The sequence below is a fragment of the Rissa tridactyla genome, chromosome 4, assembly GCF_028500815.1.
Source record: "Rissa tridactyla isolate bRisTri1 chromosome 4, bRisTri1.patW.cur.20221130, whole genome shotgun sequence".
Lineage (NCBI taxonomy): Eukaryota > Metazoa > Chordata > Aves > Charadriiformes > Laridae > Rissa > Rissa tridactyla.
The window spans coordinates 53,585,051-53,608,417 of record NC_071469.1 but is presented as its reverse complement, the minus strand read 5'-3'; the positions used below and the strand labels follow the sequence as shown (position 1 = coordinate 53,608,417).

The 23,367-nt window shown below is 45.1% G+C and overlaps 1 protein-coding gene across 4 annotated transcripts in view; it reads left to right on the top strand.

Annotated features, from left to right (window-relative positions):
• Positions 1 to 22,117, top strand: part of SLC35F4 (solute carrier family 35 member F4) — a 120,901-nt gene extending 98,784 nt beyond the window's left edge. For 3 of the 4 annotated variants that reach the window (XM_054200064.1, XM_054200066.1, XM_054200063.1), the window contains exons 3-8: positions 2,060 to 2,357; positions 9,736 to 9,955; positions 16,693 to 16,818; positions 18,496 to 18,688; positions 20,791 to 20,880; positions 21,802 to 22,117. In XM_054200064.1, coding sequence (XP_054056039.1) covers positions 2,060 to 2,357; positions 9,736 to 9,955; positions 16,693 to 16,818; positions 18,496 to 18,688; positions 20,791 to 20,880; positions 21,802 to 22,043 — 1,169 coding nt within the window. In that variant the 3' untranslated portion in view covers positions 22,044 to 22,117. The remainder of the gene's footprint in view (positions 1 to 2,059; positions 2,358 to 9,735; positions 9,956 to 16,692; positions 16,819 to 18,495; positions 18,689 to 20,790; positions 20,881 to 21,801) is intronic. The other variant, XM_054200065.1, reaches the window with a different exon arrangement.
• The last annotated feature ends 1,250 nt before the right edge of the window (positions 22,118 to 23,367 follow it).

The following is a 23,367-nucleotide window of genomic DNA, read 5'->3' as shown; positions in this document are numbered from 1 at the left end:
GGATGAAATCAGCTGCCTTCTCATCATGCCTGTCCATTATCATTAAATACAAAGGGGCCCTAGACAACGTGTTTAGTCTGAATACACAATTATTTGCTAACTACATTACATGGGATAAATCCTACCCATTAATCGCTTACAAAAACTCCCCGCTGTACATTTAATCGGGCTAAAACGTACATAGGTCTTTAAATCCAAGGTAGGACTTGCAACAAGTGTTGATTTCTGTGCCTTTCCCTAACATTCAAACCTGTGTCTATAAAATACAAGTCAAATGCTAATGGGAGTGTCATGCATAGTAACAGCAGTTTGCATATTTGTTTGGTAATTGAGAAATAGAAAGCACAGATAAAGTTGCTTTAGTCTTCTATCGTTGTGTGATTATTTTAACTGTTAGCTGAAGAAAGACTAATTGCCTGGTAGTTTTGCTTAGCAGGAAAACCCGCAAGTGGATGTTACATAATATGTTCTTTTTAAGCCATTCTAACTTGCAAATAAACTGTAATTTACCTTTTAATAGAAGATGTCAGTCATTATTAGCACCATAAAAATATCTGTTTTTCTCTCGGCAGCCAAAGAGAATGCTAAAACGATGCTTGCCTTTTCAGAGCTGTGTCTGATTATCCTCTGCGTGTTTTTAATAAACCTGTAATTTTATTTAAATTCTTAATCCACAACTAAACAATGGAGCCACTGAATACTGATTACTTTTAGGAAAAATAGTACAGTATACACTTAAATTACAAAAAGCTCCATGTCCTGGTTAGCAGAATTCTTGATTGCAAATGCGCTCCCTGCTACGATGAATCGTTTTTTAGATGTATTGTTGGTCTAACGTAATAACTTGGAACCTCTGTTTGACATTTCTTTATGGCTGTAGCAGAAACAGTAATAAAAAAGGAAATTCAAACCCGAGTCTGAAAGGGTACCTTTTTCACATTTAAGTTGAATGTAGGACAGCGTATGTGCTCTCACCGCAATGGATCTATAGCTCCTCTTAACATCAACAATTATATTGTTTCATATAGTATATCATATCATGTGTTGATGTGAGCGATAATTGATAGTAATAGCTAAGAATAGCTGCAGGTCATGATTTTCAGAAGGAATTCCCGATTCTTCTGTCAGACTGATGTGCTATGGTCTGATGGGGTAAATGGCTGGAGCTCTTTGCTGCCACACGAGCTCATGGGGCAACAGTGTTAGCGCTCCTCAGCATCCAACACAGCAGTTCCAGACGTCGTTTTCAGCTGGGATCTGTGAAATCAAAATAAGGTTCGTGGGTGGCATCTCTGGAAGACGTGTCTGGAGAGCAAGTCACCACTCAGATTAAATTCTCTGCACTTCCGTTAGGAAATCTGCAGTGGTCTGTAGGTTAGACCTGAAAAGTACTGTATTAAAAAAGGGGAACCACAACTTTCTGATTCCTCCTTGCATATGTGTAGAGGTTTATTTCTAAGCATGCCAAGCTTCAGGTTTGTCCAGTTTGCTTTTTTAACTTCAAAAACATAAATACGCTAACTTGGCTGAAAAAAGCCTTTCTCCGCTTGGGTATATAAAACCACCAAAGTGTTTCTTCTTCCCCTCCTAGCTAGTAAATAAAAAAGTTACTCTTGAGTCAAAATCTTGAATAATAAGAATTTGTTCTGGCTTCAGATGTACAGGCTCAGATAGCTTTTGTGTTACACACAAGCACAGTAATTGACTTTATAATGTAGTTGGTTCCGCAGGATGTAGCTTTATTCTAGAGATTTGGCTGAGAGAAGGAAGGAAGGGCTGATAAAGCAAACAGTGGCAACAGCTTAACCGTAACGCTGTTACCTCAGGCCTCGGTATTGTGTTTGCATTTTGTGCCTCTCCCCTTGAAATGACAGAGACGGTGTTACTGAAGTATTTCTGTGCAGGATTTCAGTGGTTGTGGGACATGGAGGAATTACAGGGAGAAGGCAAGGGATGGTTTGTGTCTGGATCAGAAGGGGAGATTTTGCCAGGAATTGTTTTGGATGCATTCATAATGTGTGCAACTCTTCTCTTTTTCTATTTTTATTTTTTTTTCCAGGAGAAGAAGGAACACAAACGCACACAGAGAGCAGCAGCCAAGAAGCTGAAGGACAGACACGATGCCAGTCTTGCACATCCACATTTCTCAAGCTTATCTGGAGATTTCTGATCATTTTGTCCGTCTCTTCTTCCTGGGTCGGGACCACGCAGTTTGTCAAAATCACGTATGAGACCTTTGACTGTCCTTTTTTCATGACTTGGTTCTCAACAAACTGGAACATTATGGTTTTTCCCATTTATTATTCTGGGCACCTTGCAACTGCGCAGGAAAAGCAGTCTCCAATCAAAAAGTTCAGGTAGGCTTTATCATGGCAATATCCCTTTAAACATCCTGATTTCTGTGGACTGAGATCACTGCTCTTCTCAGTTTGACCCCTGGTGTCAGAAGGCAGAATAAAGGTCATGCTGCAGAAAATCTCATTCATAAATAGCTTACAGAAGGCTAACAGATGAGCGGTATGTGCTTGAATAAATGGATAATTGATTGTTAGAGCGTTTTTTTACTCAGTTGAAAAGGTCAGTAATTTGCTTGTAATCTTGCTATTGTATTATTTAACATCTCTCTATTTTGTGTTCTTGTCTGGATCAGGCCATTAATTAATCTGTTCTGGTCCATTTATGATAGAACTGTAGCATAAAGTGCAACCAAAACAACTCATAGTTGAGAAGAAAGATGCTCAAAGCTGAGGAGATGGTTTCCATGGGGAAGACCATGGCTTGCTCTCTATGCTCAGTAAGTATAGCAGGATGAAAACTGCCCTTTCCTCCTCCTGCTGGATCATGGCATGGAGGAGGAGCATCCTAGTAGCCTTCTCTACTCTCTTTTTTGTGAGGTAGGAATTAAAGCAAGTTGCAGACTCTTGGCTCTCACACCCCTCTAGCTCTGAGGGATAAGTTGGCACGGCTGAGTGTCTGTCATCCTGAGGAAATGATGGGAAGGCTTCGTCCCATCTTCCGTCAGGCTCCACATGGAAATGCCCCTTCCTCTGTGTTGTGAGAGCCAGGGGAAGACATGCCGCAGACTCCAGCCTTTGCTTGTGCAACACGGCTGCATGTTGTAGTTGAACTCTCCACCTCAAGTGCAAAGGAGTCTGTAATACTAACTATAACATTAGTCTGCAGGGGTGGAAATTTATAAATCTCACTTCAGTAGCCACTGTGACAACACAGAAATACAAAGTGAGAGGGGAACCCAAACCCAGCATCATCCGGTCCAACCACCAGCACTGCAGCAGGACCAAGCTGGCTTAGCTTCACCCTAGCCAGTTCTTAAGAAAGCCGTATCTAACCTGTCCTCAGGGCCTGGAAGTACCACCACCTTCTGGGACAATTCATTTCACAGTTCCTCCTCCATTTCCGTTCATTCTACCGATCCAACAGCGACGTAGAAGCAGCTTGAAAAGACGGAACTAAATTCAGCTTGCCAAGTGATAGCACATCTTGCCCATGGAGGGAGGAAATTCACAGGGTAATTTTGAGCGGGGCCCCAATTCTGTTACTCCAGTGCAGACTTGCTTTGAAAACAATCTTACTGACTTCAGCAGAAATGTCTGTTCTGCAAGTTATTAACCAGTGTGTGGCCCATACCTTGTTCGCGCTGACAGAGGGTTCAGCACGGCTGTCGCCGAGCACACAGAGAATTCCATTTGTGACTGTCAGGCTGGAACGTAGCAGGGCCAAATTCTTTCCTCGGCTGCTTTTGCCAGCATCTGTAATTTTGGCCCTAAATTATCATTTCTGTCAAATCAGCATGACTGCAATTGAACAGTTGCACTTAATTAACTGCTTCTCTGAAAACCCTAGTGCTTTGTACATTAATGATGCCTTCATTCAGCTTCTTGCTGGAGTATTTGTAAGAACATTAACAGTGTCAGCTTGGCTTCTGGGTATGGGGTAAAGTAATAACAAATGCACAGCAGATAAGGAAGAAGGTGAGAGTAAATATCCCTGCAGATAGATCCTCTGCAGTTAGCTCGTTGATTATATTTCCATGAGAGCAAAATTTTGGGCAATGCATAATATCAGTATGCTTAAATAATTGATGGATTTCCCAAGCTGTTAGGAGTTCAGCTTTTAAAGTTGAGGACACATGCTTACAGGCCCAGAGGAATTTCTGCACACATGGAGATGTGAAGTAGGTTTGGGAATGTGTGGAAACAGGAGACCAGTGTTAGAGCTGATGGGCATCTTCCCAGAGTATTACCTATCCCAGATATGTCAGGAACTCCCATCCCAGGGAGGAGGTGACTGCTGGCAAGTACTGGCTTTATCATGGGGACCAACTACTTGGTCTGTGCCACGTTATGATTTGAGTGTGGGAATGGACATCTCTTCAGGATGAGTGCTTGTTTTTCTGATGACTTAAAGAATTAAAAAGCATAATTTGTAGTTTTTAAATTACACAGAATCACAGAATGATAGGGGTTGGAAGGGCCTGCTGGAGATCATCTAGCCCAACCCCCCTGCCAGAGCAGGTTCGTTGAGAGCAGGTACATTCGGAGAGTTATAGACAGATTTAGTTCAGAAAGGATCTTTGGAGGTCATTTGACCCAGCCTCCTACCCAGAACAGGGTTATTTTCAAAGCTAGATCAATTGTTTGTGTAATTGTTTGGTTTGTGTTCTTGGTGTTGTTCCTGCTACAGGGCTTTTTATTACATTTGGTAAGATTTCTTGTTGCTTCGTTTGCTGGTTTTATTTCTGTGGAGTAGCTAATTCTTGTCAGTAAAGCCCGTCCTGTAGCGACTCCAGGCCTACCTCAGAGTCCAGAGGTGATTTGTCTTTGTGTTTCTAGACAATGTAGTTACTCACTCAGCGCTTTAAAGACAGATGACATTTTGTCCAGAGGATATATTCCCGGTGGATCAGAACAAACAGTGTCTATGATATCCTGGCAGAGATCACTGATCATGCGAATGACTTGCAGAGTGCTGCCTCAGGCTGGCAAAGCTGTATGGAGCCAATGTTAATTCAGTAAATACCACTTGGAAGGGTAGTAGTTTCAGTCTTCAACTTTATGAAAGTTTTATAATCCTTGAGATTGTAAATTGTGTATTTCATGCTTTACCTTAGAGATTAAATTTTGTTGTCTTAGAAACGAACTCAAGGTTATTACCTCCCTGCTGCATTTCAGCAAAGTGTCTTGGTTGTCTTGAAGCAGAACACGCAGCTCTTGGTATCCTCTCAGTGTTGTAGATTGTTCTCATATGAGGTCCCACGTAAAGAGATTGAAACTCCACGTGTTAGTGATGAATAAAATGACCTGAAGCTCAGTAAGCTCGGCGATAGGAAATCTAACCCTGTGGGTGTTTATCACAGCAGAAGACACTCCACAGCCTTGACATAGGATCCTAATAGAGTTATAATTTGCAATAGGTGGATAATATATTCAATGTCAATAAATTTTGCCTCCCCATCCGCTGTCTTGGCTTCTCAAGGACAGCAGTGCGACATTCAACAGCTTTCTGCCAGAACATATCCACTAGGTAATAGCCGAAGTTGTGCAGCCTTGAGGCACTGGCTGGAAGAATGTAGGAAGGTGCAGGTTTAATGAAAGACGAACATGTTGGGAAGAGTTGGTTTTTTAACAAGGAGGGTAACAAGATGTGAGCGTCACTTGAAGTAAAAACAGAGTCGTAAGTCGCTGATACTTGCTGTCATCTGTCATCTGCAAGTTTGTCACCTACGAATCTCTCCATCTGTGTTGCAGCAGGAGCTCAGCCCAGCTTCCCCAGCCACTTCTGGAGTAGCACTGCAAACCTAGATCTTCACTGCAGGTGCCTTTTCAGAGGAGAGATGAGGATCTCTGTTGCCTGAAGCTGCTGCTACCACATGGCTCAGTGGTAGGGAGGGGGACCAGCAGCACAAAACAGGGCTTTTCTTGGGCCATTCCTTGTTGGGGGACAGCATTCCCTTGGTGCTGCCCCCTGAGCCAGTCACTGCTTGTGTGAAAGGCTCACGCACAATTCCGTTCCCTTTTGTTCCAGCTCTTGAGCTGACAAATGCAGCTGGCCAGGCTCTTTCTTAATGTTCAGATGAGCAGCAAAATGTGATCTCGATGATCACTCTTGGAAAACAATTCCCCAGTTGCTCAGCCGCCATCACTCTGTTTGGTGTCTGTCTCCTGAAATGGAGCTGGAAGATATTTTATTGCAGCAGATGCCATCATTTAGATAGAAGGACCAAATGACACAGTGACAACTTGTGCTCACCAAAGGTCCTGCGGTGCTTTTTGCTGCCATAATGTCACTGGTGGCCTTGCCAAGTTTTAATCCGGGTGATGTAATTACATTCGCCGTGTTCACGTTACCCCAGGTAGCGTCTGTTAGCTCTGGTTTTTTTCTGTAAGCTGTTTCAAAACCAGCTGCTGCATTACACTCCAGGGGCTGCTGTGCGTCAGGGGCGAATAAACCCATTCTTCTGCAGGGGCTGGCATCAGAATAACGAAGAGGCGACGCGAGCTCTTTAGTGGGTGCCAGAGGCAGAGCTACATGACTGCCCGAGGTGCTGTAATTCCTGAGAGCATGGCACACGGCCCAGAGCTGATGGCTGAGGGCTACCTGCAAATAAAAAGAGCTATTTATGTTAGAGGGCAGGTTTTAAATAGACTTCTTGTGCACTTGGAAATAATTTGTGTCATAGTTTCAGGGTCAGCTGCCCTTAGATGTGTCTCTGCCTTTATGTCAACAGCCTACCGATATTATCTGTATGGGGAGGAATCCATGGAGCCGTCTCTCCTGAGCCGGGGGTTTTAATCACTGTCATGTCGTGATGACTCCTGCAAGTTTAATTTTAGTTGCATGCCAAAGAGGCTGAGTTAACCACTGAGCAACCAGCCCTCACAAAGCCCGAGGCAATCTACTGTAGCCATGACTGGGAAAATAAAGTGTTCTTCCTCTCTCCTCACTCGCTGAGCATTATTCATGGAGTTCCCCTAGGCACGGAGGTGAATTCCTTGTCTCGCTCAGCACAACCCTGTCACAAGCCTTTGCTGTTTATTTTTAATTGAGAGGTGAGGAACTGCTGGCTCCTGTTTTGTCTGGTCATTGTATGCTACTGTGTGTAATGGATGCTCTTCCATCTGCTTAAACAGGCCATTGCCCGGGGGCCTGTGAAGTGTTTCCAGATTCCTTTTCCTAGCTGTGAGTCTGTGCTCATCCCACAGCCTCTGGGAACTCAGAGATAAGTGACATTTGCCACGTTGTCACAACTACCTCTCCCAAATAGTTGACCAGCCCACAGAGACCAACCCAGAATAATATAATAATCACTGAGGCTTCCTCCTTCCGAGGATTCACAGTCAGGGTGCTTCAGACTCCGTCCTCCTGACTCTGCTCTGAGTTTGTCTGTGTGCAGACGTCCCAGAGACCTGCAGGACAACAAAACCTGATCCATTCTGGCATCCCCCTCCCCACCCTTTTTTGGCTTTGGAAGCCACCACCCCCCCCTCCCCATGGATGGAGGAGCAGAAACCCTGGGCTTATTCCCAGCATCTCCCTGGCAGTGGGGGGCCGTGACAGATGACAGGGGTATAATTTCCTGTGGCACATTTGTAGAAGAGCTTTTCCTGCCGCCTTGCAGAGTCCATCAGAGTGACGTGCTTGGGTGGTTTTGCTGTTGTACGCTCTCAGCATAGCGCTGGGGTACTTTACTGTGCCCTGCATTGCTGGGAGCAGCCCAGGCACCTTCCTCTCTTGTTTTAACACAGCACAAGCTTGTTTCCTCTAAGGCAGATCCTGACAGCTTCTGAGACAGGTTGGATTTACAACCATGTAACGATCCAATCGTGCATCAAAACCCACGGCAGAATTCCCACTGGGTTGGAGAGAGCCGGCTCCATACAGGTCTGTGGTTCACGATGCAGATCTGTTCTTACATCCTTGGGCATCCTGGCTCTGGTGTCGTGTAATGGTGACACAGCCATGGTGCAGTTTATTTGCTTTGCTGAGTATTTGCTTTGCATCTCAGACAAATGATACACATGACTAGCTATTCTCTTTCTATGTGTAATGTTTCTGATCTGATCTTTGGAGAACAAGTTGACTTCTGAGAACACTGAGGTCAGCTAGGGTGAAGGAGATAATTAGCAGATCCGCCTGCCTGAGTGTTAACTTGTTGGACACCCTGGCACAGAGTTTGAGAAAGGAATTTATTATTGCCAGAAGTGACTGCTTTGTACCCTGTGTCATTTTAGTGGCAGCAGGGAATGAATGGTTATTAAGTAGAATCATCGAATCATTTAGGTTAAGACGTGGCTGATCTCATGTATTACATAGACGCTATTATTCTACTTTCCTCAAAACGAGAGCGATGGTTTCCATTCCTAATAGTAAAAAACTGCAATATTTTTAACAGCAGAATTCCCCAGAATTACTAAAAATGGTTTAGGAGACCTGAAAATGGTTCTGTCTTTAAAGGCAAAGCCAAATCAGAATAATTATTACACCACACCTCCCCGCAAATAACAAATGTTTTTGACTTCTCATTGCAGTGCAGTCTTTGAAGTTACTAATTAGTTCTACGTAATTAGTGTTTTAGCAGTCTTCCGAACACAGCCTCGTGGCATTTAGATGAGTCCCTTAATGTTGCCTCCTAAGGATGCATTGCAGATCGATGGTGCCTTGGTTCGCTCCGTTGGTGTTTCGGTTGTGTGAAGCATTCATTCGTGGGACCTCTCATGTTTTAAACAGATGTGTCAGAGAGCCCGCCGCCTCAAGAAATGAAGCACACTGGGAATATCTCGAGGAATACCTTTAAGTAAGAATGCAGTCAGTGGAGTTGCTAAAAAATATCCTTCCCAATTTGGGAAAGGTAGGAATGTTTCAGGAGAGGTGCAGTGATGTGCCTTGAACCAAGTTGTGTGCCGGAGTACTCGGTCTCCCCTTAGTCTGTGCAGGGACTGCTTTGCACAGGGGGGCTGGCCCCAAAAGCAGAGTCTCCTGAGCCGACCCTTCCCTTTCCTGAAACCCTAAGAAGCAAACAGCTCACTTAACTTGCGCGTGACGCAATGTTTGGGAAGCTAGAGATTTTGTTTGCAATTTAATCCATAAGGAAATGTCTCTAAGCGAACACAACTTTTCACCATTTATTAAAATAAAGCTGTTAACTACCCTTCCCTCCCCTTTCCTTCCTTTTCTTACACTCTTGTTTGACTGGCTCCGTCCCACTGGCTGGTGCCTCACTTTCCCACCATGGTGACGTGTCCGTGACTTTTGAGTGTCTTTAGGCAATTCTTAAAGCTTACTTGGCCATACTTGAGAATATATTTTAGTAAGAATAAAAACAGGTTTTGGAGCAAAGCAAGAAAAAAATTGTCAACCTACGGAGAAAAAATTGCAGTTATAATCCCCCTGTTCCTGGCCTTGAAGGCAGAGTCTGAGAACTGTCAGTGCATTATAAATAACCTTCATTTCTGTGTGTGAGTCCCTGGGATTATTGTTGCGTAGAGTGTGATTATCCCAGGTAAGTTACTTCTTTTCTATTTGCGAAATTGCTGTTTTAAGAAGACTGTAGGTTATTTTTCTCTATGTGAATTAAACAATAGGTTCCTGTGGGTGCGCGGAGTAGTTAGGAAAAGCACTTAATTGAATGTGATAAAAGTCTAATGAATGTTTGTTGTGCTGGAATGAATGCTAAGGAAAATCCTAACTGAGTTTTAAATTCTTTGCTTTTCACAGGGAATGCAGTCGGATTTTTGGTGAAGATGGTCTGACGCTGAAACTCTTTCTTAAAAGGACTGCTCCCTTTTCTATTCTGTGGACTTTGACTAACTACCTGTATTTACTGGCTTTAAAGAAGCTGACAGCCACAGACGTCTCTGCCCTATTCTGTTGTAACAAAGCTTTTGTCTTCTTGCTTTCTTGGATTGTGCTGAAAGACAGGTTCATGGGAGCAAGGGTAATGACATGCCTGATTTTCAACTCTCTCTTGTTTTCACAATTGCCCTTAAATCCATAAGCTATTGTGCTGCCATAGTACTGCCGCATTATGGTATGTATATACCATGAAACTGTTTCTCATTTAATTTTATGATGCAACCCTAAGCCTGACGATCACTTAGAGATCTCAGGCTCCAGAGGTAATAGGATGTGGGAATTTCAAGAAGCTATTACAGCTAAGTATAATTTGATGAATTTGAACAGGAGGACTTCCAGTTCATATAACCCTATTCTGTCTTGGGTTACAGTGCTGAAGTACAGTCAATTAATTTTATTTTAAACATAGTGATGAATGCTTACGTTCTAACCAACACAATTTTATTACTAATTTGGATAGATAGCCGTTTTCAATATGTAATGCATTTTTCTTATGCCACCCTATTTTACATACACATAAATGCATACACATGTGCATGTGATAAATACAGATTGAAAGGGACAGCAACCGTTTTGCACAAAGGTGGGTTTTGGACGAAGGTGGATTTTGCACTAAAGTGTTAAAGGACTCACTGGCAGTAATATGGACCCTGAAAAAAAAACCAAAACAAAAAAAAGAACTCCGGCAAAATAATGTGTGGCTGGATCTGGCGGAAAGCAAGCATGTTTCCTGTAATTTCACATACACAAATCTCCTAATATGCAGCAATTTAACTGTTGACTTTATACCTTGGCTAAGGAATAGCTAGGCCTTCTGCCAGTTCTGCTGATGCAGATTTCTCTCTTGAAATGGCTCAAGGCCTAATGGTCATGTTGGGTACAATCCTGATGAAACTATGAAGAGCCTTGAACTTCATTAGGAACTGGCTGGGGCCAGGTGTGGTGCCTGTGACCAGAAGGGACCACCAACAACTGGGTCTAAGTTCCATGGAAAGCGTGATCGATCAGGACAGTCATCTGAGTGGGTTTGTTTTTAAAAAAATAAATGAGGGCAGCAGCTTTTTTTGATTAATAATGTGAGAGAAGGGTTCATAAATTAAAGGAAAAGGCATTCTGTTTCCCAGGCATCTGATCTCACTTTTGGAGCAGACGCCAACACACTGAAGAGAGCACTGTGCTTGGGCTCCGGGAATGGAAGAGGAGATTGTTTGAAGTAAAACAGTTCCCCTGATTTCCTAGTGAGACAGGGTTGGCTGGGCAATTAGTAATGGCACGGGGCCTTGGCACCTCAAGACATATGTGCCATCATGCAAGTGAGTTCTTGGGTAGGGATGTGCCAGGAGGGTTTTGTTGGGCTGCCTCAGTGGAGGGTCTGCCCAGACCAGGCAAAGTCGAGGAGGTGCACCCAGCACCACAGACCTCAGCCATAGTGCCCTTGAAGGTAAGGACACGGACATTTCATCTTGCAGTGCTAAAGCCAGACACCTGTATATCTATTTCAGAGGATCATAGAACCATAGAATGGTTTAGGTTGGAAGGGAGCTTAAAGACCATCTAGTTCCAGCCCCCCTGCCCTGGGCAGGGACACCTCCCACCAGACCAGGTTGCCCCAAGCCCTGTCCAGCCTGGCCTTGAACGTCTCCAGGTATGGGGCAGCCACAGCTTCTCTGGGCAACCTGGGCCAGTGCCTCACCATCCTCAGTGAAAAATTTCTTCCTAATATCTAGTCTAAATTTCATATACTATTTATTTATAATTTCAATTTACACTTTAAAATAGAGAAGCATCAGGTGAATGTGACGTGCCCTCAGGCTGATGATGACTAACTTAAAGAATAAGCAGGGTTTGAAATCCTTGGTTCTTCTCTACACAAATTAACAGGAACGGTAACTTCCCTCCTCTGCCCCTTGATCATCTTAGTTTCCAGTTGAAAAAATAGGAAATTTTGTACGCTTTAAGCTAATGTTTGTCTCAAAGCAGCGTCTTTCTAGAAGAGCAAGCATAGCTCTTGTATTTTCCTAACCTACTCTCTTAAAGAAATCTAGATGAGAAATACTAAAGCTATTTTCAGTTCTTAGTTATTTTTCACTGACTAAAATAATAAAAAAAAACATTGCTATAAATATGCATTAGTATTAATGTTGTAAACACCGTGAGGTTTGCATAAGAAAAACCTGGCAGAAGAAGCGAACAGCAAATCCTGCACATGAAAGAAGACTGGTTTTGCTGCTAACTGGCAGGTTCTAGATGCCTGGTGCTGGAAAGGTAATTAGCAGTGTTTTCCAGCAGCCCTCCTGCCAGAATAACACTTAATGATGTTAATAACCACGCAGGAGAGTGTTTGAGAACTAAAAATACGACAAAGCAGCGCGGACCCAGCCTTTTGTGCTTTGAATGCCTCTGCTGCTTTCACCCCCCAGCCTCTCAGGGAACACGTGTAATTAGGTTATTTGGACAGTAAGGGGATGAAAAGAAATAAGAGCTTAATCACATACTCTGAGCCAGTGTTTTTGCGAAAGCACTCGGCAGCCAGGAGCACAGCCAGTTTTTCGAAAGGAGCTCAGCTCCTGGAAGCTCTTTTGGAGCTCCAGAGCCACCGGGCACGTCTGCGGTGCATCGGAGATGGGGATGCAGCTGACAGCGATGCACTGAGACAGCTTTCATCTACCTGGGCTTGAAAACCAGCAGCCGACGAGGCTCTGTGGCAGATTTCCAGCATTGCCAGCTCCCTGCCCACCTGGTCTCATAGCAGATGGTCTCCAAAGTGTTTCCAAGCAGCCTGATGGCTCTCCAGTCCCCCACCGCTCTGGCACACCCTGGAAAGCATCCGCCAGCCAGGCTGGGGGGCTGGATTTTCAGATGGGCTGTCTAAAGACAAACCTGTCTTGATGGCCATCTTATGGTACAGCATAATCTTGCCCATGGAAGTGTTGACTAGCTGTAGAAGTCCTTCTGGGGGCTCCATGCAGAGACCTGCTACCCTGGCTACGTTTAAGCTACCCGCTGTGTGCGTTCTGCAGTGAGAGCCGCATGCCCTCAGTGGTGATGCTGTAGCGTGGGAAGGAGCTTGCACCCAACCCAAGAGAGAAAAACACCAGCTGGAGAAAGAGTATTCGTATGAGAAGTGCTTATACAGCAATAACTGTATAGCTATTTACCTGCAAAAGTAGTGCAGGTAGACCTTAGGTGCCTTGAAGTACCTACTGCCCTGCACAAGGAAACATAGCACAATCCCTCTCTGCACCGTAATCTTTGCTTGGACGTTTCTGAATTTCTCAGAAATTAATAACGTATCCATGTTACACCAGGACTTAAGGAATTTCAGACAGCTTTGGCTCAGAGCAATCAAAAACATTTTGAAGACATCACGTGTTTGAGTAGTTCCGTTGTTTGCATTGCTTAGATTTAGCCACACGCTTAAATGTTTGCATGTTTGAGCCCTTGGTTGTATTTCATCTGTGAAGTTGAATTAATGCTTATCAGGTAGGTACAGAGTGGTTTGGGGACATTTTTCCCCCAAAAAAAGTTGACTTTAGCCTGGAGACAGCTTTCTTTACTGTAGCACCTCATTTTCTGCTGTGCTTCATGTGGGGAAAAAATGTTCGTGAGTAGAATGTTGGTTGGCCTTGCTCTCTTCCAGGGGGGAGAAAAAGAGGCAGGCTAATTTCATTCCTTACCTAGGAGGCTCCAAAAGAAAGCTACTACCCTCTTCCATTAATTAAAAGCCTTGTTTAACGAGCTGTCGGCTACAACAACCAGCTTTGCTTCGCTGTGACCTTGCTGCTTCTTGCCAGCTTCCAGAAGCCTGCAGGATGTGCTCTTGGGTCTCTGAAGCAAACACCGCAATTGCTAGGCAGAGGTCATCTGTGCTGATGCAGTGGTGTATAATTTGCAGGGAGAGCTTTGAACATGAAACTTAAATAATGTTCTCGCTGTTTTCCAGTGTCAGGTCTTATTTATCTAATGTCTCATGAGATGGTGCTCCATATGTGTCCATCATTTTAGTTGTTTCAGGGGGAAAAAAGTGCTTGGCTTTCTAAACATTTGATTAAATTAGGAAACTGGCTCTCTAAATCTGTTGTGGTCAGACTGGGAAGACGTTTTTCCCAAGAGGAAGAATCTCCTCTTGGGGATGATGGATCTACTCATTTCCACTAATACAAGGACAGGACTCACTTGCTGGATCTGAGGGATGAGTGCACCAAGAGTTAAATCTCGATCCTTTCCCTTGGAAGGTGGCAATAACTACATTGGACTTTTCTGTTTTGCCTTATGGGAGACATTGCTTGAAATATTACAGCTGAAATATTCCAGCTGACAGCTGGAATGCTACATCTGAATTTACATGCGAGGCAAGACGCACAGTGCAGCGTGAGATGAAACCAGCCCGGCAGTGGAGCGGGGTGAGGGGGGATCTGGAAACTGATAGGAGGGGGCCATGCCGATGGCTGGAAGGTCCTGGGTGCAATTCTGTGTGACTTCAAGGCTGGACTTTTGTGGTATTTGTATCTTAGTATAAACTGTAAAGAGAGCAGCAGTATTGCACAATTATATTGCTAACGAACTAGTCACTAAACCAAAGGTTGGAGGGAGAAGCTCTGTAGGGACCATTTCTGATGAACGGGACTGAAACTCAGTTCTTCTAAGAGAATTGAACTTTGTTTTCCTCGCAGGTCCTCGGGGAGATGTAAGCTCAGGGATCAAAATAAGCATTGCTCCCTCTTGGGTGATGGTATGGGCGTCCTGTGACAGATGTGCCCTGACGTTTCAGCAGGGCAAACAGCGGAGGGTGGGGTCTTGGGTGAAGGCCAGGTTCCCATTTAGGCACTGGAAAATGCAGTGTGCTCCCCTGCCCTCCTCAGCAGCTCGCTGGTGAGAGCCTGAAGCCCAGAGACGGCACTTTAATTCCACGTCCCTCCTCTGGATGAAGAGACTCAAGCCCTTCTCCCAGAACGGCCCAGCTGCTGGGATGTGTTATTCTGGGAAGGAATAAAATTCTTGCTAAAGCCCTTCCAGGTCTCATCAAACCTTGCGTTACACCCAAGTGACTGTGAGTCCAGCCCTTGTTAAGTTGGGGGATCTAGATCTCAAGTGCCACTTCATGGTGAATTTGGAGGCATCAACGGTATCGTCAGGTTTAGGTGGCAGCGAGGCAGCTTTGGTGAACTGTATGTTGGAGCTTGGATGTTTTAAATAGGAGTAAGGTGGGATATAGCCATGCACTGTGGTTTGTGACAGCAATGCGAGGGGGTACCCATGTGCCCCAGTGACTGGTAAAATAGGGCTAACAGTGAGAGGGAAGTACTTAAAGCTGCACCCAGGAGATGAGTTCCTCAGCGAAAATGTTGGCCTAGATACCTGTGGGATTTAGGAGCACTAACATTTTGACCTGTAGTCTCGGAGATTGGCTCCGCCCTGGGAGTTGATCCTTGGTTGATCCCCGTGTGTGGACACGTTTACTTATGTCAGGCATGTGTCCCGGTCCCTTGGAACATGGTTTTGCTCTACTGACCGTCTCTGTTGAAAACGTTTTGTGGGATTTTTGTGGTTATTGCCTTAGTCTGGCTCACATCTGCTTGGGATGAGTATCAGTGGGGTTTCTGGGACTCCTGGTTAAACTGCATGAGATCTGAAAGTCAGGCTTCACTGCAGAAGGGCACGTGATTTGATTAAGATGCTTTTAAGGTCTGTGGTGTGAAGTTTCTTCCTTTGTAAGAATGGGGAGAGCCTGCCTTGCCTATCTGCTGAGCAGTTGTGTGATTTAATGGATACCTGGGAATAGAAAAGAGGGTCTGAACCTTAAGTGTTGCTGCTGATTCTGTAACAGCCAGCTTTGGGTATCTGCATTTATGCATCTTCTGCTCTACACCCAGCTCTAGTGAGCTGTTCTACATGAACAGCCTTTTTATAATGATAAAATGTTTTAAAAAACAACTCTATAAAACCCCCTATCTTTCAGAAGTGGGGCTGTGATTTTCCACAGATCTGAGGAAACGCATTTTCCTCTGCAGTCCATGGAAGCTAGGTATTCAGTGTCTTTGAAATTCAGACTCCATATTGACCCGCTGAGGGCAATTAGGTAGCGATGGGGAGTTTTTCAAAGAATAAAACATTTCGGAATCCCTACCACTTCCTTAAGGTCTTTGGAGTCAAGACCCAGGATTTTAGGTACGGGGTAGTTAATTATTTCTGTTCTTTTTCTTTGAAGCTCCTTAGAAGCTCTGTCTGGAATTTTCAAATTAGTCCAAAAAACGAAGCAAAGGTAAAGGCTTCATAAAGACATTTGGTCATGTCTGTCCAAGAAAGCTGGCAGGGCTGTTAGGAAATACCATGCACCAGCCTGGAAGAGCTCCCAGTGGTACACTGGTATTCCATAATACAGGAGTCATTCTCCTGGAGTGATGTCCAGGAAGGCTTGTCATCTAAATAAATGTTTGCGTTTCAAGTCAAATTGATGGCTTTGCTCAATATTTGTCTTCTTGTATAGTAGAGCATAATGTCTTAAAATGTCTTCATCTTGGAGTCATTATCTCCAAAGTGGATGTTTAGCTTATAAAACACTTAATGATGGATGTTCTGTCAGTAGGTCCCAGGAGAATTTGCAATGCTATAGATCTGTATCGCTATCAGTGCATACACTTTTGTTATGTTTTACATCTCTCCCATCTGTACATAATTTTCCCTATTTAAGGGAAAGCAAGAAAGCTTCAAGTCAGAGAAAGCAGCTAGTGACACTCATTAAAACCCCACACAGTGATAATCTCTTTCCATGTAATGAAATTGCGCCGAGCTTTACATTGCTTTGTTTTGTCTGTGCAGATAGTTGCAGCAATAATGGCAATCACAGGAATCGTAATGATGGCATATGCAGATGGTTTCCAGGGTGATTCAATTATCGGGGTAGCATATGCCGTTGGATCAGCCTCTACATCTGCATTGTATAAGGTAGGTCATAACTGTTTATTAGTATTCTTAGATTCTTCAACATTGGATGTTAAAAATGCACGAGTACAAAGCGAATCACTAGAAAATAGATGCTTTATTTTATTCATCCCTCCTGCATCATTCATATTGTGACCACGCGATGTCACAGTGTCAGGAAATCTGCTCTGAGGGTAATTAGTTGTTAGCTGCCAAATATTCAGAATGACTTTGCTTTATGAGCCTTTAATGAAATCTCTGTTACTCAGCTGCGAGGGGTTTCAGATCATGTTTTAATCCCTTCCTGCCGCCGCAGTTTCTCGACACCCTTTCAAAGGGGGCTGGCATCTGCGGCAGGGAGGAGGAGAGACTGAGTTTGCGGTGTCTCCTGCGTATTCTGCCCTCATGCCGGGCTCCAAGCCCTTGCGTGTGCCTGGTGCGGGCGGTGCGTTAGGGACACTCAGGTCTTGCCCCCCCTGCTTGAAAGCGGTGGCTGCTCTTGAAGGCGAGGGATGAAGAAGGCAGGGACATGCCTGAGTGAGGAACAGGTTGGGCTGTATTTCTAGGTGTATTTCTAGAATCATAGAATCGTTTTGGTTGGAAGAGACCTTCAGGGTCATCAAGTACAACCAGATAGCTGGGATTTAGCATAGAGAAGTCTTTGCCTTAATTTACATCTACGTCAAGATGTGTGGTTAGCTGCCTTTCTGGGAAAAACTTTACAAACACAGAATCATAGAATTGTCTAGGTTGGGAGGGACCTTTAAGATCATTGAGTCCAACTGTCACCCTAGTACTGCTAAGTCCACCACTAAACCATGTCCCTCAACACCACCCGTTTTTTAAATACCTCCAGGGATGGTGACTCCACCGCTTCCCTGGGCAGCCTGTTCCAATGTTTGATAACCCTTTCAGTGAAGAAATTTTTCTTAATATCCATCCTAAACCTCCCCTAGCGCAACTTGAGGCCGTTTCCTCTTGTCCTATCGCCTGTTACTTGGGAGAAGAGTCCAACCCCCGGTGGCTACATCCTCCTTTCACGTAGTTGTAGAGAGTGATAAGGTCTTCCATCAGCCTTCTTTTCTCCAGGCTGAACAATCCCATTTCCTCTGAGCTGTCACTCGTAGAACTTGTTCTCTAGACCCCCTGTTGTCAGCTGGGGGAGGCTGAAGTGTGTGTAAACAGAAGCAGAAGTTTGTATTTAGTTGCAGTGGGATGAGAAGTTGCCTCCCAGCTTTAGACATAGGTTGTCTCGATGATAAATGTGTTGTGGCCATTCGCAAATCACTCAAAGTGCATTGATTTAGACTCGGGCAGGACAAATCCTCCACGAGGCTCAGGCTACCTGTGAGCCTGAAGCGAGTCCTTCCAGGCTGGGCTTTCCTCTCGTGGCAGGTTTATGCCATGGATGCCACTGGGCTCCTAACAGTGCCAAGTACAGCCCAAATCCTCTAACTTCTGTTGCTTGAACGGCGTTGTCTTCGGGTTCTTAGTTACACTCACTCCTCCTGGCATTTTGTGTTAAGCTTTGTTGTACAGACACAACCATCCATGGTGTAATAACATGGTACCCCGCTTCTGGGCTGAAACAGAGGAAATGGCAGAAATCAGACCAAAATGGCCCTTGCAAAAGTTGCTGGAGGCTTTGCTTCCCATCACAGGCACGAAGTCTAAAACCCTCTTCTCTTCTCTCCTTTGCAGGTTTTGTTCAAAATGTTTCTTGGAAGTGCAAACTTTGGGGAAGCGGCTCATTTTGTTTCTACCCTGGGCTTCTTCAATTTAATTTTCATCTCTGTTACCCCGATCATACTGTATTTTACAAAAGTGGAGTACTGGTCCCCCTTCTCTGCTGTGCCGTGGGGTTACCTGTGTGGAGTGGCCGGCCTCTGGTTAGGTATGTGATAAAAAAATTTACTCGTTTTTCTAGCTTTTTTCCCCTCCCTGCCCACCCCAGTACAAAATTACCCATGCACAAATGATTCCCCCCTTAAGCAGCACAGCTCTCTCACAGATTAAATCTGACCCCAGTGCAAAGAGGTATTCCTCGAGAACCGATGCATCTTTTTCGTAAGAAACCTTAATACTAATATTAATAGCAGAAAATAAACGTGAAGCAGTCTTACTAATTGTCCACTTTTCATCGTGACATTCCTACCGTAGTTTCATTGATATTTCCCTGTCTCTGGCACAGCTTGATTGCTGTACATCCAATTTCAAAGGGCGGCCTGTGTCCCTCATCAATTCCTGGCATGTTCTGGGCGGGGGGTGAACACTGACATGGGGACCCACAGCGATGGGGCACCTTCCTGTGGGTGCTGCGGGGCTCAGGGCAGAGCTCACGCAGCTTTGTAGCCTGCAAAGGCTGGTGCTGGTCCATGGCCTGTGGTCCTCACCTCCCCTCCACAAGGCTCCCCTCTTTCAGAGCCACGATTGCCAACCTCTAGCCAGGCAGAAGAGCTGTTGGATTCAGCCCAGGGGCGTTTTAATTTCCAGATATATAGCAACATCTTTTCCTTTAGTAAAGTCTCTATTATTTTGTAATTGAAGAGGTTTTTTTGTCACTGCTACAAGTATATTAAATGGAAACAAAGAGGATGTCGTTGCCTGGTACGTAGCCCATCCACAGCCGTCCTGAGGCATGGAGGGGCTGACAGCTGAGGTGCCAAACCACCTTGAAACTGCTCTAACCAGAATTGCAGCTGCTCTGCCAGCACCTAAGCAACGAAAAGTAGGGCTAGTTTATCACCCAGCGATCTACCCAAGCATATAAAACCCAAATCCAAGCTTTTATCTTGCAGAGCAGACAAGCTTGCTCTTTTTCACATGGGGGACTCACCAGCAGGACTGGGTGCTGGGTGCTCAGGGGGACCCTGGGGTCCTGCCACAGCGCCCAGCACCAGCCCCTGGCAGCGAGAGCTGGAGGAACACCCTAGGGAAGAGTGTGAAAGGGAAGTTTTTGCAGTTTGCTTTTGATCTCTCAAGGAAATTGGAGCTGGCTGGGAATCATAGAATGGTTTGGGTTGGAAGGGAACTTAAAGACCATCTAGTTCCACCCCCCTGCCCTGGGCAGGGACACCTCTCACTAGACCAGGCTGCTCAAAGCCCCATCCAGCCTGGCCTTGAACACCTCCAGGGATGGGGCAGCCACAGCTTCTCTGGGCAACCTGGGCCAGTGCCTCACCACCCTCGCAGTAAACAATTTCTTCCTAATATCTAATCCAGATCTCCTCTCTTTCAGTTTAAAAAACCGTTACCCCTTGTCTTATCACTACACTCCCTGACAAAGAGTCCCTCCCCAGCTTTTCTGTTGCCCCTTTAGGGACTGGAAGGCTGCTATAAGGTTTCCCCAGAGCTGCCATGTGAAAAAAAAACAACCAAACAAAAAAACCTACCCATAAGTTAAAGGTGTTCAACATTTGTACCTCTGTCAGCTTTCATTTTGCCTTCAACGCAGCAGCAAGACCATGGCCTCACTCCAATCTCCTTAGTTCACAGTTAACATCATCAGCTAATTGTAGTGTCCTTTAGAGTATGCGTTCCTGCCGCTGTCACCTTTGGGGTGTGGTCCTGCTAGAGGGCTGTGGGGCCTTTCATCAGTGACGTGTCCTACCAAGAGAAGGACAGCACAGCCTCAGCCCAGGGGGGAACCCAGGGTCACCATCTTTCTGGTAGGAGGAGAAGTGATGGCTTTTGGCAGCAAAACTAGGTTGTTGGTATCTGATTACAGCTGAGAAATACAAGCGTGATTGATAACCTTGGTACTACAGTTTGTGAAAGGCCGTACAGCCCTCCCTCTTCTCCCCTGCAGAACTTCCCCTCATTTCGCACTCATATATAAAAAAAAAAAAAATAAAAATCAATCACTCTGTGACAACTACATAATTGCAGTGTGCATACTGAGCACGGATCATACTTGTAGGGTCAAGGTGGAGGAGAAAAGGCTCACTCCAGTGTTTTTCCACATAATCACGTATTATTTTCTCTGTTTTTCCCTAGCTTTCAATATTCTGGTTAACGTCGGCGTCGTGCTTACGTACCCCATTCTGATCTCTATTGGCACAGTGCTCAGTGTCCCTGGAAATGCAGGTACAAGTACCCTGGTTGTTGGTGGCAGAATAAGCACATGAGCATGCAGACAGCAGAAGCAGTTTATTGTCTAGTCAAAATCTGTTGTCAGGTATTTCAGAAGCAGTTCAGTCTTCATCTTCCATGGAAGCTGCTGGTGATGGTGGGTGTTTCAGTTGGTGAAAGTCTGTTTTTTTTTGTCTTGGCTCCTTTCTCTGTGAGCGATGGGATGTGTCCAGAGGGCAGGCTGGTTGCTGCTGAGATGTAGTAGGGTCAGCGTGCTGCTGCTGCAGTGACTTGCCATGCGGCAGCAGGGCAGGGTGGAAGGTTACTCCAGAGTCCTGTCTTCTTGAGTAGCCTCTGTCTCTGCTCTTCCAGTCTCCTCCACCACCCTCTTAGCCTCGCCACTCCAGGTATCTGAGCACGTTTTCAAAGAAACATCTATTTTTAGGGGAATGCAGGTCGGAGCTGCCAAACGGTACCTGTAAGAGGCTGCTGAAGGGCTCAGGTGTGCGCTTGTTGCTGGTTGTGGGGCTGGGAGGCTGGGCCTGGAGGCATCAACTTCAGCTTTTTGACCTGCATCACTGGTCCATGCAGCCCACAGAAACATTATGCTGATGCATCCTGCTGTAGATAAAGAGTTACCATAAAGTACCTTCCCCTCTCAGAGCAGAAATGGAAACCTTGAGGCTTAGACCGGCCCTACAACGCTTCCTCAGAGCCTGCATGAAGGCGGAGAGGAGATGTGGCGCTTCCAGTACTGCGCTCTCAGGTCAAAGCTGTTCTCTGAAGTCAAGGAGGTGATCACTAGAGAATTGAGAGCGACGTGGCCAGTGTCACAGCCAGAGTGCAGCACACAGGTTACGGAGATGTGCCAGGCTGCTCCAATGCTGTAGATCGTCCTGCCGCAGTTTTGACGGCACTGTTGTTTCTTCTTCACAGCTGTGGATCTGTTGAAGCACAAAATGATCTTCAGCGTAGTGAGGTTGGGAGCCACCATCATCATTTGCATCGGGTTTCTGCTGATGCTGCTCCCTGAGGAATGGGATGAAATAACCCTGAGGTTCATCAACAGCTTGAAAGAGAAGAAAAGTGAGGATCATGCCGATGACATCACAGACTCCAGCGTACACACGAGAAGCAGAAGTAGAGCTAATGGGACAGTGTCCATACCACTAGCTTAGGGCTGGTGAACTTTAATTGCACGCAGGTGTATATTCTGTGAATATAGCTTAAATCTCCTCACTACTTGTATGCTTAAAACCAACATTTACTCTGAACTGGAGATGGACTGTAAGATAAGAGAAATACATCTATAATAAATGTTTACATTTATACACTTATCAAGGAACGGGTGTAAATAACTACAATAAAATGTTTTGTAATAAAAAACATCTAAGCTTGTGTCTTACTGAACTGGTGGGTTTAAAATATGGATCAAGTCTACAATGTTTATCTCCTTTTTCTGGCAAAAGTAGAACCATTCTCAAGGATACAAATCTTGGATATTTCCAGCTAAATCTCAAAATTGGACATGTTGACTTACTATGACCTTTCAGTGAGGTAGTAGTTTTGGAAAGCCATTTCGAACCTCTCCTGGCATTTTTGAGAGTTCATTTCTGATGGAAGCTGCTGTTCATGTTGTTACTAGGCATTATTATCAGAATAAATACCCTGTGATGTGCAAAACATTAATTTTTCATTAAGTTAGGTTATTGTGAAATACGTGATGAAAACTACTTTGCACATAACCTGGACACGCTACAGGGCTGTTAGCCCAGAGCTGCGGCATCTTCTCTCCACTAAATATTGTGTAGCCAGCGGAAATCCATGGCTCAGTACAGATGTCCTAACCCACGTGACACCCGGGGCGTCATCAGGGATGATGGTACGGGAGACACCTCACCTCCCAGTCAGGTTGGAAAAGAGAAGTCTGTTGCTGAACACAGGAGAACAGCGTGTTTAAGTGAGCTGTTGCCAGGTAAAACAGTTTAAACCAGTTTTGCTAGGTTGTTGCTTGGTGGCATTTCTACCTGCCCTGGTCACCCACGCTGAGCAGTTGAGCTGATGTTGATCAGACCCTCGCCTCCAGGACTGCTGCTTCACAGCTTGTCCCAGCCTTTGTTGGCGAACTGACCCAACTCATGACACCCATGGTCTGCTCCAGACAGTGTCCACATAGCTGCAAACGTCCTATAAACCTGAAAGCACCCATAGCTTTGCCCCTGTGAAAGATAACCAGCTCCATGGTAGCCCTGCATCCCTCCCAGGGCCACCCTGAGCTGTTCTTCTTTCCAGCACCAGCTTTCTGGCAGCAGCCCTGGATTCTAGGTGCCTTTAGTAAAGCCAAAAATAGCCTTATTTATCTCTTTTTCTCCCAGAAAAGCTGCACTCCCAGCTGACCAATGAGCTTCTCATGAGAGCTTGAACACCCTGGTTTGCCAGCATCCCTGGGAAATGTCAGTTCCTATTTTCTAGAGCTTTGGGCCAAACAAATATTTTTCTTAA